At 44.7% G+C, this 16,000-nt stretch overlaps 1 protein-coding gene across 1 annotated transcript in view; it reads left to right on the top strand.

Annotated features, from left to right (window-relative positions):
* Positions 1-4,496: 4,496 nt before the first annotated feature.
* LOC126482183 (uncharacterized) overlaps positions 4,497-16,000 on the top strand; it is a 172,805-nt gene continuing 161,301 nt past the window's right edge. Inside the window, exon 1 of the mRNA XM_050106162.1 lies at positions 4,497-4,882. Coding sequence (XP_049962119.1) covers positions 4,825-4,882 — 58 coding nt within the window. The 5' untranslated portion in view covers positions 4,497-4,824. The remainder of the gene's footprint in view (positions 4,883-16,000) is intronic.

The following is a 16,000-nucleotide window of genomic DNA, read 5'->3' on the forward strand; positions in this document are numbered from 1 at the left end:
TAGATGACGATCAGTTTGGCTTTAGAAAAGGTAAAGGCATGAGAGAGACAGTTCTGACGTTGCGGTTGATAATGGGAGCAAGACTAAAGAAAAATCAAGACACATTCATAGGATTTGTCGACCTGGGAAAAGCTTTCGACAGTGTAAAATGGTGCAAGATGTTCGAAACTCTGAGAAAAATAGAGGTAAGCTGTAGAAAGAGACGGGCAATACATAATATTTACGAGACCCAAGAGGGAATAATAAGAGTGGGGGACGGAAAACGAAGTGCTCGGATTAAAAAGGGTGTAAGACAGGGATATATTCGCCCCCCCCCCCCCCTACTCTTCAGTCCGTACATCGAAGAAGCAATGATGGAAATGAAAGAAAGGCTAAGGAATGGAATTAAAATTCAAGATGAATGGATATCAATGATACGATTCGTTGATGACATTGCTATCCTGACTGAAAATGAAGAAGAACTACAGGATATGCTGAAAAGAATGAACATTTCTAATGAGTACAGAATATTATTGAGAATAAATCGAAGAAAGACGAATGTAATGACAAGCAAGAGAAATAAGAACAGCGACAAGCTTAACATCAGGATTGATGGCCATGAAGTAGATGAAGTTAATGAATTCTGCTACCTAGGCACCAAAATAACCAATGATGCACGGAGCAAGGAGGACATCAAGAGCAGACTAGAACTGGCGAAAAGGGAATTCCCGGCCAAGAGAAGTCTACTAGTATCAAACATAGGCCTTAATTTCACGAAGAAATTTCTGAGAACATACGTCTGAAGTACAGCATTGTATGATATTGAAACATGGACTGTGGGAAAACCGGAACAGAAGAGAATCAAAGCATTTGAGATGTGGTGCTACAGAAGAATGTTGAAAAATAAGTGGACTGATAAGGTACGGAATGAGGAGGTTCTGCGCAGAATCGGAGAGGAAAGAAATATATGGAAAACAGTGATAACGAGAATTGACAGGATGATAGGACACGTATTACGACATCAGGGAATGACTTCTGTGGTACTAGAGGGAGCTGTAAAGAGCAAAAACTCTGGAGGAGGACAGAGATTTTAATACATCCAGCAAATAATTGAGGTCGTAAGTTGCAGGTGCTACTCTGAGATGAAGAGGTTGGCACAGGAGAGAAATTGGTGACGGGCCGCATCAAACCAGTCAGAAGACTGATGACCCAAAGAAAAAAAAAATGTTCCATCGGTGGCCAACTTACATCTGCTCAAGTCAAGTATAATTTGTATAAATAAAGTAATGACACCAAGGGCCAGAAATGCTTCACATATCACAAGTATTAATGACGTATAGCGGCAGGACAACTTAGCGACGGAGGCAATAGGTTGTTACTGACTTCTGATCATTGGCATTTGTAATTAGAATCAGATGTCGACAGGAAAAGAGTGATTCAATGATTCATGTGAGTGAATGTGTGTTCCTTAATAAGGACGACTAACGGACAAGTCACAAGTGCCTAGTGGCAGAAGAGAAACTATAAGCGATTACTGACTTTGCTTGTTCAAGGCGGCAGGCGTCCTCAATACAGCGGCTTTGCTTCTAAGCCTCTCCTGGTTTCAACCTGCTGTTTTTACAACTACTTCCCTATAACAATGCCATCTTGAGACCAAGTGGTAACTACATGCTTTCACTCTGAGGATCTAAAGGAGTTTGGCCTGCCTTCAATGGATTCTTGCCAATTGGAGAATGTGATCATTTGGGAAATGGAAAGGGGAAATGATTATTACAATCTTGAGCATTGGCTTCTGGTGAAGGTGAGTTAAGTTATGATGTCCAGACAAGATTGTTGTTAACTACAAAATGCAGAATGTTCAGTCTCGGTTACATTTTAGTTTAATTGAAATAATGCACTGTTTAGATTTTACAGACATTATCAGACCGTACAAAGGCAGCAGCACAGATGGAAAAAGACTTAAACGGTAAAAAGATCACCTAGATGACACATTTTTGTTCGCATTAACTCCAAATCACGCGCATCAGCAGAGTGCCATCATCAAATTACGTCATAAAACGAAAAAAATCAATTTTTATCAAAGTAAACTGTGCTTCTATCATGTCATGAAGTGTTGGTAGATTACTTAGTCTGTGTTTTGAGTGCGCTCTTGCAAGCGGCGTTTTCGGACTTGTGTGATTCACGATAAAATTTGAGGATCTATTCTGAATTTGTTACCTGTTTGTTTGTGGGTTTGTGTTTGTTGCTTTCTGATAACTCACGGTTCCATTGATTAAAGAAGCCTGTACTTATTGTGTTAATTACTTTTAGTGTTACTTTAGTGACAGACTATGGTGACGACAGTCTATCAAGTTCGTAATTTACGGTTGACGTCGATAAATGTGTAAGGTAGCAGATTCTGCACCTTACATGATGCTAAATCAGTACCAATACACCGAATAATAATTGATAATTGGCCCTCCGGTAGGAGAGAATGGACACAGATAAGGAAGTTCTGTGTGTCATGTCAAGCCAACGAGATGGCCGCAGAGGCTGGAACACGGCCGGAACGCCTAAGGAAGGTGTTTATGTGATGTCAAACTAATGGAATGGCTGCGGCCTGACCCCTTTGTCGGCTGGCACTTCAGACCACCAAAGACGTTGAGAGAGCCTGGGCCATCACAACAAGAAGTGAGAAGGAGCTATAAGCGAAAGAGAAAGACGATTTCGCGCCACAGTGGAAAATTTGCGGAAGACTGTGACGGGATTGGCGCAGAGCGCGTAGAGATACATATTAAAAGTTTGGCGGCATTAGTAACCGCGGGAGAATTCTGTGTCGTGGTTGGGCACAAACGCGCAGGGATACATGGTAGTCTTTGTCGTGATTGGCTACCAACCCGCACGGATCCACGCGGTGAACAACGGCCAGGTTTGCAAAAACTCTGAAGGAGGACTCTGGGGTCGGCAGTGGACTAGAGCACGTTGGAGATTAAAGCCAAGCTCGCTCACGGAAAAGACGGCATCACGACGTTGGCTGGGAGGACCGTCGTAATCATCACGGAGAATTACAGTGATATTAGCAATCATCAGCCAAAGTAGGGCACTGTAATTCTAAATGAGTTCGTATTCCGCTAGCTCTTTGACTGGCGCACTCTGAGTCTGTGTCCGTTCAGAGAGAACTTCAATAGAGTCACTTGCGGATTCAGTGTTGACTTAAGTAGTTAGGAAAAGAGGATGCATTGTGCCAATGATGGCTAGTTAGGTTAGCAAGTGCATTGGATTGTCATGTTAGGCTAGAAATATTGCTTATCCTGTTTTCTGAATAAAATCTTAATTTCGTATCATATGCTAATTAATTATTGATTTCGTAGGTAGCAGTCACCATATTTTTGTTTATTAATTAGAGTGTAATGATGATTTCGATGCAAATGATACTGGGGGCATAACCGCGCGTTTAAACAGAGCCAACTTAAGTCAGATAGTAACTCATGGTCGACTAAGACTACCAATAGATATTTTTCAGTACATCGATAATTTTACAATAAACCCCCATACGTTGCAAATGAAGCGTAATAAACAGTTCCTTCAATATACATTGTTTAATTGATGGTACTGGGGCATGAGGAGGTGGATTTGTACCTCTGTAATCTTGTTTCTTTAGTTCTTCGAAAGATCACAACATTTCTGCATGTTGGAAATTGTGTATAGTGTTTGACAGTGTCTCAGAACTGGGGTGGTGGCAACACATGGCTAAACGACAGTGAATTTAACAAGAGTGTTATCCTCATGCAAGCTATTAGTCACCATAAAAATACGCAATCTTACCTGGAAGTTATTATACGATATTGCGGCGCGTGTGTTGTTCAGAAGTTCTTCTTCTTCTTCCTATTTTGCTACTGTCTTTGTCGCGCATCGTGCGCAGGGTCGGCAGGGTTAAGTACGGATTTGGCATGGTTAATTTTAAGGGGTGGCCGGATGCCATGTGTTGTTCAGAAGTACAATGCAATATTTCTTCCGACATGTAAGCTTGTGTGCAATAACGTATTTATCCACCGACAACAGGCAAGCGACTTTCAATTAAAATGTCTCCCCTGTATGGGAATATACAATATACATAATGAATGTGCGCGTGCAGGTTGTGGACAAATGGTTGACGACGTATGGAAGTCTAGGTCTGGCTGTGAGTCGTGGTCGGAGAGCCTAATGACCAGGCGAAGAGGGAAATACGGGTTCAGGTTCCAGTCCAGCACAAATTTTCATTGCCATCACTGCATTATTCTACTGTTGGCACCTGAAACCCCAACGAAGAGGAAGAATGGTCCAAAAATTTTCCGCCAGCATCCCTTCTCCAGGACCACCAGACTCCGTCCAGTGTAGCCGAGACTGCGCTTGTCCCGTCCGGCATTCGAGCGACCGCCGCGCCACTGCCGCGCGGCGGGGACGCCCGGAATCTGCAGCCGGGGCGCCGAGGCCCGCAGCCATCAGCGCCGCCAAGCGGCGGGCGCGACGGCTCGGCCCAGAGAGCCCGGCGGAGTCGGCGCGCGCACTCGCCCCGCGTCCCAGCTACCTGCCGCTGCTGGCTGCTGCCGCGATGTGATTCGCTGCGCCGCCGCGTCCTGCCCCTGCGACACAGGCTGCCCCGCTGTGCGCGTCACGTGGAGTAAACACTGTGGCCAGCGTCCGCTGCCCCAGCGAGACACTGTAGCGCTGTCCGGCGTCCTTGACGCGGAGCGCTTTTCGCAAGGTTAAGCCGTGAGCGCCTGTCTACTCGTTAACGCTCCCCACAGCTGACCCGAGAGAGAATAAGAGGCACAGCCACAATCGATATCAGGCCCACCGGTGACCCGCATCCCGGGGGTTGCCAAAATGGATTTTCGTGCTGGCGTCGTCCTGTGGTTGGCAGTACTCTGTCTACAGTACCAAAGTAAGTTATATTTATTTTCAGTATATATCATGAAGAGTTGTGCTGAGGTAGATGTAAATTAAAATACTTATACGAGAACATCTCTAACATTTCATAAGACCTTCAAAATACTGAAACAGCGTTTTCTGGACTTTTCTGTTTTTTAAATTGGAAACACCGCCTACTACGGCAGAACCGTTGCTGTAAAAGTCTGTTCCTCCATGATATTTACTACAATTTCAAACATTTTTTTCCGCATTCTCTTTATGTGTATATTGGCATATGTTGTATCACTGTATTTTCATTCGACAGTCTGTAAAGAGGCGTCAAAAAACAGTTCATCGTGTTAAAAATAATATATTTGCTTCAATATTACAATAAGTAAAAAGAATTTTAGAGTATTTATGGTTTATAAAGACACTCGTTTCTTGGTGTACTTGCCAAAGACTTCATTGTAATATGTTATAAAATATTATAGGTGCTATGAAGTATGTGGTTCACCCTTTACATATATCTAACAATTGCTTTTATGTGTGTAATCGTCTCGTAATTTGTGAGCTTTTTTGCTTTTAAAAAAATAAAAGAAATCGAATAAAAATTAAATAAATAAGTGATCGAATAGTCGCCTAATGCAAGACTGAAAATTGTGATTTCATCACTAATGAATCCTCCTCTGATTTTGAGCTTTCATTGAAAAGTGCAGCCTTTAAATTACCTCCAACTTATAAAACTAGAATCATATCCAGTTGTGCAAAGTAGATTTTTGGCTTAATTACTACTATTTGATTAAGAAACTGTTTACCTTTTCAAGCTGTAGCATAACAACCCCTGTCGCTAGTACAAATGTATTAAAAATCTGTGATGACACAAGAGCAGAGTTCCAAGTAATTATGTTCAGCGTGAGGCATAATTTAAAATTCTAAATGTATGAGATTAATCCATAATCTATTCTCCTCTTCGTTAGAAGTCTTATTTCTTGTTCTGAGCAGTTTATCTGTTACTTTGTTCCTTCTTCATTCTTGAATCTTTACTCACAGTTGATTTTTTTGAAATGGGATTGTTTGACAAACGCAGGTAAAACACCTTTACTCCTCCGGAGTAGAATATGTTCGGTAGTGTCTCAAATAATAAGCCAGTATAAGAGCAGACTTTTTTCATTCACTTTCTACGTGATTTGAAATTTTAACGTCAGTTAATTATCCTCTTGATATTTTATTTATATATTAGTCAGTCAGCACACAATACACACATGTTTCTTACCTTTCACTAATACCATAAAACCACAGCTTGGTGTGACCTTGTGTCTGTGGGAATCGTATAGTTGCTCTTAAGAAATTACTATAATGAGTCAGACAGGAATCTAAATCCGAAAGTAGAGCGTTTCCAGAAAGATTATCGATATTTAGCATTTATTTCAAGAAAAATTATCGACATTTCTTATTTCAAGAAAGGTTACCAATATTTAGATTTATATTTAAGAAGTTATCTAACTGTTCATTACACGTGGTTATTATGTCTCACGGAACATAGCTTAACTGAAGAATTTGCACACTAGCGTAGAATAAACGTCAGTGTAAAGTCAGAATCTTAGTTACTCTTCTTTAAAATACTCATTTTTTCCTGGCACTAATTCCGTTTTCCTGGTCTTTGAATTCCATTGGTCACTGTGAAAAGAAAAAGCGCTGGAGACACAATAACTGAAATATTACTTCGACACAATTTAAACACGTTATTTTTATTAAATTACAATAAAAGAAATGGATGAAATTATTTTCCTGTAGTTAAATATTTGTGATTGTTTTGCAGGATTATGGTTTTTAGTCTAGCGTGAAAAAAAGATGTAAACTTTAAAAGCCGATTTGACAGTATTAAAATGAATAGTTCACCTCGCAGGTAGACACTTCCTTTCTGATATCGATCACTCCATAAAAATTCACACAAGCTTTTCTCCACGCGCGCTGCGAAGTTTGCAACTTCTGATGGTGTAGCTTGACCACAGCGTCACCCACGAAATCAATTTTCCGCGGCTTACGTTGAGCTTACAGTGGTTAATTTGCTGGAAAACTACCGAGCAGACTAAGCGGTGATGTTGCTGACTAATCGGATGAGCGGCGGTACGGAATTAGCCGTGTCGGGTGGGGGGCACGTTTGCCGAGCGCCCAAGGGGTGGCGAGGAGGGGATGGATTGTGTCGCGAAGTTAGGGAGAGGCGCCACGGCCTTCAGTGATGGAGGCTCAGAGGGGTCACCGCAGCGGGTTAACGGAAAACAACAAACTTTAATGGCCGAACTTGGCCGAAGCTCTCTGACCTGAATTCAAACGTGTCTTGAAAGCGGCCAAATACTTGGAAAGCTGCCCCAATGGGTGCTCTGTCGCAAGCGTTCCACCTTCTAAACATCAGCCACATTAGACATTCGGGCTCCAGACTACCGCATACTTCTCAGGCTTTGTTAATACACCTTAAGTGAAATAGGACAGTAAAGTCGAGTTCACCATACCGATTGGAAAGGGCACCATGAGAAATATGTACAAGTTCACAAGGCATCTCAGATTCGAGAAGATGACAGGTAAATATTTGCTCACTAAATAATAATTAGGGACGTTGATAAAATACCGATATTCCGGTATCTAGTGCAAATATATCGATACATCAATAATGAAATGCCTATATCGAGTTTATATTACATTATTTCTTTTGCAGTTTTTGGTAAATATTTGAAATTCTTCTTTTGAAATTGTAGTAGAGCGTAATTTTACTTTCATTTTGTGAAGCACTGTTGTCACCACGTCCAGTCTGTCTCTTTTTTCTTTGTGAAGCAAATATTAGCGGCACAAAGAAAACGTTCGATTCCACTGAGGAGTGGAGGTGTGAAAGGAATAATAAGATTTCCGATATGAGGAAATAACACACCAGTTGTGTTAAAAAAAATTAACCCAAGTAACATGTGTTTCTTCACTTCAGTATTCTTCAAAAACAGTTGCTGAAAATGATGAACAAAAATCTTAATGACAAGATTGGTCTTTGCGGTGGACGGAAAGGTGCGAAGGGAAATACGTGATCGACGCTACCAACAGAAACGGCAACGTTGACCTTCACCAAGCACTTTTGACACCAAAACTGCTAGGTCGCTGGCGTTTGTAGGAAAGAAAAAACAGGGAAGTCGACATGAAGTGTTCTGGACAAATCCGATATGTGACGAAACCGAACGACGGACCAATCGGTCAAAATGGTTCAAATGGCTCTGAGCCCTATGGGACTCAACATCTTAGGTCATAAGTCCCCTAGAACTTAGAACTACTTAAACCTAACTAACCGAAGGACATCACACACACCCATGCCCGAGGCAGGATTCGAACCTGCGACCGTAGCAGCCTCGCGGTTTCGGACTGCAGCGCCAGAACCGCACGGCCACCGCGGCCGGCATCAATCGGACACCTTTTGGCTCTGAGCACTATGGGACTTAACATCTAAGGTCATCAGTCACCTAGAACTTAGAACTACTTAAATATAACTAACCTAACGACATCAGACATATCCACGCCCGAGGCAGGATTCGAACCTGCGACCGTAGCGGTCGCGCGGTTCCAGACTGAAGCGCCTAGAACCGTTCGGCCACTGCTGCCGGCGGACACCTTTTATTTTATCACTTACTTGCAGTACCGTACCCATTGTTACCAAAGCGGTTACCGCCAAGCGTGAATGTGCATCGTTTTCATTTTATTTCTTGCTCAATGGGGGACAAGCAAGCTGCTAGCTTGTTGATTTACAGGACATATAATAATAAATCAATACTTGAATATAGAGCTCTACTCTCGGCAGAAATTTTACAACGTGCAGCCGATATTTTTATAGGCCGGTACATCGACACTTTTTCCAATGATATTGCGATATACCGACACAATGTTACATTGCGTCGGATGCCGATAGTGAAATCCTTTATACATATCGATATATCGGATTTCCGATATTATTAAAAATATTAAAAGTCCTAATAGTAACATCAACGCCTACGACGAAAGGCTATGTGAGGAATAATTCCGTTTTTGAAACTTCATGGCAGATTAAAACTGTGTGCCGGACCGAGACTCGATCTCGGGACTTTTGCCTTTCGCAGCAAGTGCTACCCACAACAGAGCTACCCAAGCACGACCAACGCCCCGTACTCACAGCTTTACTTCTGCCAGTACCTCGCCTCCTACCTTCCAAACTTTACACAAGGTCTCCTGCAAACCTTGCAGAACTAGCACTCCTGAAAGAAAGGATATTGCGGAGACATGGCTTAGCCACAGCCTGGGGGATGTTTCCAGAATGATAGCAGAATGAGATTTTCACTCTGCAGCGGAGTGTGCGCTGATATGAAACTTCCTGACAGATTAAAACTGTGTGCCCGACCGAGACTCGAACTCGGGACCTCGAGTCTCGGTTGGGCACACAGTTTTAATCTGCCAGGAAGTTTCATATCAGCGCACACTCCGCTGCAGAGTGAAAATCTCATTCTGGAAACATCCCCCAGGCTGTGGCTAAGCCATGTCTCCGCAATATCCTTTCTTTCAGGAGTGCTAGTTCTGCAAGGTTCGCAGGAAAGCTTCTGTAAAGTTTGGAAGGTAGGAGACGAGATACTGGCAGAAGTAAAGCTGTGAGTACCGGGCGTGGGTCGTGCTTCGGTAGCTCAGTTGGTAGAGCACTTGCCCGCGATAGGCAAAGGTCCCGAGTTCGAGTCTCGGCCGGGCACACAGTTTTAATCTGCCAGGAAGTTTCCAGAATGATATTTTCACTCTGCAGTGGAGCGAGCGCTGATATGAAACTTCCTGGCAGATTAAAACTGTGTGCCGTACCGAGACTCGAACTCGGGACCTTTGCCTTTCGCGAGCAAGTGTTGGTTTCGGTCCGGCACACAGTTTTAATCTGCCAGGAGGTTTCATACCAGTGCACACTCCGCTGCAGAGTGAAAATCTCATTCTAATTCCGTTTTTATGTGTGTTACACTTGTATATCACCTAGGTATCACCCGCGGCCTAGGGGACAGTCCGGCTTTCGCAGCCGTGCAGTGCGGACGTGCCGTTCTTTCCGCTTGCGGACCGCACATGTCGGCACTAATGACGGGTGTCGCTCTGGATCTGAGGAAATTCTCTCAGGATTCCAGCGGCTATCTGATTTGGTGAAGGCTGCCGGTCTTGCTTACGAGACGAAGGCAGAGCTCACCATCTGCAGCATCGTTGACAGAACCGACTGCGGACCTTTGGTGCAGAGCCGGGTGGAGGGTCTGAATCAGAGGCTGAGACGGTTTTGCGACCGTGTTGGCTGCAGATTCCATGACTTGCGCCATAAGGTGGTGGGGTTTCGGGTTCCACTGAATAGGTCAGGAGTTCACTACACCCAGCTGGCGGCTACACGGGTAGCGGAGGCTGTGTGGCGTGGACTGCGCGGTTTTTTAGGTTAGAAGGCCTCGGGAAAGTACGGGGTGGGCTGCAATCTCAAAGGGTGCATGGCAAATACAGGACGTGCTTGGATCGAGCAACAGTCGGAATTGTAGTTGTAAATTGTTGTAGTTGTGCTGGGAAAGTCCCTGAGCTTCAAGCGCTAATAGAAAGCACAGAAGCTGAAATCGTTATAGGTACAGAAAGCTGGCTAAAGTCTGAAATAAGTTCTGCAGAAATTTTTACAAAGTCTCAGACGGTATTCAGGAAAGATAGATTAGGCAGAATTGGTGGTGGAGTGTTTGTGTCTGTTAGTAGTGGTTTGTCTTGTAGTGAAGTCGAAGTAGATACTCCGTGCGAATTGGTATGGGTGGAGGTTATACTTAACAGCCGAACTAAGTTAATAATTGGCTCCTTCTACCGACCCCCAGACTCCGATGATATAGTTGCTGAACACTTCAGAGAAAATTTGGGTCTCGTAACAAATAAATACCCCACTTATACGGTTATAGTTGGTGGGGACTTCAACCTTCCCTCGATATGTTGGCAAAAATACTTGTTCAAAACCGGTGGTAGGCAGAAAACATCTTCCGAGACTGTCCTAAATGCTTTCTCCGAAAATTATTTCGAGCAGTTAGTCCACGAACCCACGCGAATTGTAAATGGTTGCGAAAACACACTTGACATTTTAGCCACAAACAATCCAGAGCTGATAGAGAGCATCATGACTGATACAGGGATTAGTGATCAAAAGGTCGTTGTAGCTAGGCTCAATACCGTTTCTTCCAAATCCACCGGAAAGAAACGCAAAATAATTTTATTTAAAAAAGCGGAAAAAGTATCACTAGAAGCCTTCCTAAGAGACAATCTCCATTCCTTCCGAACTGACTATGCAAATGTAGACGAGATGTGGCACAAATTCAAAGATATAGTAGCAACAGCAATTGAGAGATTCATACCTCATAAATTGGTAAGAGATGGAACTGATCCCCCGTGGTACACAAAACAGGTCCGAACGCTGTTGCAGAAGCAACGGAGAAAGCATGCGAAGTTCAGAAGAACGCGAAATTCCGAAAATTGGCTAAAATTTACAGACACGCGAAATTTGGCACGGACTTCAATGCGAGATGCCTTTAATAGGTTCCACAACGAAACATTGTCTCGAAATTTGGTAGAAAATCCGAAGAAATTCTGGTCGTATGTAAAGTACACAAGTGGCAAGACGCAGTCAATACCTTCGCTGCGCAGTGCCGATGGTACTGTTACCGACTGTGCCGCTAAAGCGGAGTTGTTGAACGCAGTTTTCCGAAATTCCCTCACCAGGGAAGACGAATGGAATATTCCAGAATTTGAAACACGAACAGTTGCCACCATGAGTTTCTTAGAAGTAGATACCTTAGGGGTTGCGAAGCAACTCAAATCGCTTGATACGGGCAAGTCTTCAGGTCCAGATTGTATACCGATTAGGTTCCTTTCAGATTACGCTGATACAATAGCTCCCTACTTAGCAATCATATACAACCGCTCGCTCACCGATAGATCTGTACCTACAGATTGGAAAACTGCGCAGGTCGCACCAGTGTTTAAGAAGGGTAGTAGGAGTAATCCATCGAACTACAGACCTATATCATTGACGTCGGTTTGCAGTAGGGTTTTGGAGCATATACTGTTTTCGACATTATGAATCACCTCGAAGGGAACGATCTATTGATACGTAATCAGCATGGTTTCAGATAACATCGTTCTTGTGCAACACAGCTAGCTCTTTATTCGCACGAAGTAATGTCCGCTATCGACAGGGGATCTCAAGTTGATTCCGTATTTCTAGATTTCCGGAAAGCTTTTGACACCGTTCCTCACAAGCGACTTCTAATCAAGCTTCGGGCCTATGGGGTATCGTCTCAGTTGTGCGACTGGATTCGTGATTTCCTGTCAGGAAGGTCGCAGTTCGTAGTAATAGACGGCAAATCATTGAGTAAAATTGAAGTGACATCAGGTGTTCCCCAGGGAAGCGTCCTGGGACCTCTGCTGTTCCTGATCTATATAAATGACCTGGGTGACAATCTGAGCAGTTCTCTTAGGTTGCTCGCAGATGATGCTGTAATTTACCGTCTAGTAAGGTCATCCGAAGACCAGTATCAGTTGCAAAGCGATTTAGAAAAGATTGCTGTATGGTGTGGCAGGTAGCAGTTGACGCTAAATAACGAAAAGTGTGAGGTGATTCACATGAGTTCCAAAAGAAATCCGTTGGAATTCGATTACTCGATAAATAGTACAATTCTCAAGGCTGTCAATTCAACTAAGTACCTGGGTGTAAAAATTACGAAGAACTTCAGTTGGAAAGACCACATAGATAATATTGTGGGGAAGGCGAGCCAAAGGTTGCGTTTCATTGGCAGGACACTTAGAAGATACAACAAGTCCACTAAAGAGACAGCTTACACTACACTCGTTCGTCCTCTGTTAGAATATTGCTGCGCGGTGTGGGATCCTTACCAGGTGGGATTGACGGAGGACATCGAAAGGGTGCAAAAAAGGGCAGCTCGTTTTGTATTATCACGTAATAGGGGAGAGAGTGTGGCAGATATGATACGCGAATTGGGATGGAAGTCATTAAAGCAAAGACGTTTTTCGTCGCGGCGAGATCTATTTACGAAATTTCAGTCACCAACTTTCTCTTCCGAATGCGAAAATATTTTGTTGAGCCCAACCTACATAGGTAGGAATGATCATCAAAATAAAATAAGAGAAATCAGAGCTCGAACAGAAAGGTTTAGGTGTTCGTTTTTCCGGCGCGCTGTTCGGGAGTGGAATGGTAGAGATATAGTATGATTGTGGTTCGATGAACCCTCTGCCAAGCACTTAAATGTGAATTGCAGAGTAGTCATGTAGATGTAGATGAACACGCAAACAACGTTCACCTACAAAAAGCAAGAGGAGGCGCCGTACGGTCTCGGAACGAGGCAGCTCATCTCCCCCTGAGGCTCCAGACGCCGTGCGGCCCAGAACACTCACTACGACTGAATGACGACAAAGCGATGCCGGCTCTGGCTGTGCCAGTGCCCACTCTGCTGGCGCGCCCAGCTGCACCTGACTTCACAATTGTGATTGCTGCCGAGACGTCCTCCGCTCCTACGAACAAGATGGAACATAAGAACGCCACAACGACAGCACCCTCGATGACGTGAGGCGGCGACGTCGACGATGGCCCGAACCACGCGCTGGGGCGGACTTACCGAAGATCGGAAACCTCGTAACGCCGCTGATAACGCCGTCAGGTGGCGTGCGCCACGGTCCCTGCTGCCTCGCCCCTCTTCACTCTCCGCTGATGGCGTTCCCCTCCATGGTGGGGCACGACTCCAAACGTACCGAATAGCAACGATTAACATTAACAACATTAGCTCCCGCGTGAAACTTCAACTGCTGCGACAGATGATATGGGCATCGGATGTCAACATAGCAGTACTACAGGAAGTACATTTGGCCACACTTGCGGACGTCGCGGGCTGTAACATTTTTCCTCTTCCTGCTGACCACCTGGGACGTGGCGTAGCCATCTACGACAGAGAAGGTATTCCGGTGGCTGGTATCACACAACTTTCGCCCGCTAGAGGCATGGCCGTCACCGTCATGGGAACGTGTATCGTCAACATTTACGCTCCGTCAGGTTCCACCCGCATACGCGACAGAGCACACTTGCATTCAGAAGAAATCGCCCCTTTGTTTCTTCGACACTGCAACCATTGCTTGCTTGGCGGTGATTTTAATTGTGTCCTGCACCCTAGGGATCAAACGCCCCACTACAACACCTGTCAAGAACTACTCCTGGTCGTCCGTGAACTGTTGTTCCGCGACACTTGGGAAGTTTGGCATGGCGACGAACCTGGACATACTTACCAGACGAGTCACTTCGCGAGTCGTCTTCACAGCATTTACGTCTCTCGGAAACTCACTTCTGCACTCGAAGGTGCAGAACTTTGGCCCTTGGCCTTTTCGGACCGCTGTGCCTACATCTGCAACATTCTCCTCATGCAACAAGTGGTCTTGCGCAGTCGTGCACCGTGGAAGCTAAACACCTCCCACCTTCACGGTCCTGAACGTCTTCAACGCGTTACCGAGACGACGGCCACCTGTAAACGTCGCTTACCTAACTACTGCACAACCTTGATTTTGTGGCTGGAATGTGCCAAACCTGCTATTCGACGTACCTTGATTAAGTATGGCAAGGGAGTAGCTGCGTGGTGCCGGCACAAAATCGACTATTTCTACGCCGTTCTCCGTGACCTGGACGCTCAGCCGCCCACCCCCGACACCCAGAGGGAAGGCAGCAGGATTAAGGCACAAATTCTAACGTTGACACGCCGTAGACTGCAGGAGTTGATTATACGGACCCGACGTCATGATTCGGTAGAACAGGAACACCCCACCAGGCCTCTTATCACTTCCGATGGGAAACGTCGACGAGAACGATTCATCTGCGAAATCTACACTTCTCACGCCCAGCACGTCACTTGCCAGGCCGAAATCGTTAGTGCTTTTGTAGACGACTACCGCACAACATACCAGGAGGAGACTATCAACAACCGCCCTGAGGAGTTTGTGTAACCACACGTAGGTCGCATCCTCGCCGGCGACGAGGCGGACTAGTTGAGGGAGCCGGTTATCTGCAACGAAGCCCACGAAGCAATCAAAAAAGCTGCTCTGAATCAGTAAACTGACGTCGACGGATTGGCGATAGTACTTTATCGCGCTTTCCTTGAGCTAATGGCGTCGTGGTGAACGACAGTGTTTCATAACTGTTGACGATGGGAAAAGCCATACCGCAGTCCTTTGTCGCGGGAATTATTATACCCATCTACAGACCGACACCGGAAGTGACAACAGCACATTCCCGTCCCTAAACTCTACTACGCGTTGCCCCAAGATACTGCTTAGCATCCTGGCCCCAGAACAGAGAACTCCAAGTGGCTCAGTTAATATACAAACGGTCACAGGATATCGTGATTTAATTCTACTGGCAGCGGCGTGCAGAGTCCGCGCGGCGGCGGTGGTTGGCATTGATTTTGACAGCGCATTCGACAAGGTGCGGCATCGTTTTCTGTTCTCTCATTTCGCTCAGTAATGAGCCAAATCAGGAATACAGAAATACAAGTCGCTGAGAAATGAAATAAATAGGAAGTGCAGGGAAGCTAAGACGAAATGGCTGCAGGAAAAATGTGAAGACATCGAAAAAGATATGATTGTCGGAAGGACAGGCTCAGCATACAGGAAAGTCAAAACAACCTTTGCTGACATTAAAAGCAACGGTGGTAACATTAAGAGTGCAACGGGAATTCCACTGTTAAATGCAGAGGAGAAAGCAGATAGGTAGAAAGAATACATTGAAAGCCTCTATGAGGGTGAAGATTTGTCTGATGTGATAGAAGAAGAAACAAGAGTCGATTTAGAAGAGATAGGGGATCCAGTATAAGAATCGGAAATTAAAAGAGCTTTGGAGGACTTACGGTCAAATAAGGCAGAAGGGATAGATAACATTCCATCAGAATTTCTAAAATCATTGGGGGAAGTGGCAACAAAACGACTATTCACGTTGGTGTGTAGAATAGATGAGTCTGGCGATATACCATCTGACTTTCGGAAAAGCATCATCCACACAATTCCGAAGATGGCAAGAGCTGACAAGTGCGAGAATTATCGCACAATCAGCTTAACAGCTCATGCA

The sequence above is a fragment of the Schistocerca serialis genome, chromosome 5 (genome assembly GCF_023864345.2).
Source record: "Schistocerca serialis cubense isolate TAMUIC-IGC-003099 chromosome 5, iqSchSeri2.2, whole genome shotgun sequence".
NCBI classification, from domain to species: domain Eukaryota; kingdom Metazoa; phylum Arthropoda; class Insecta; order Orthoptera; family Acrididae; genus Schistocerca; species Schistocerca serialis.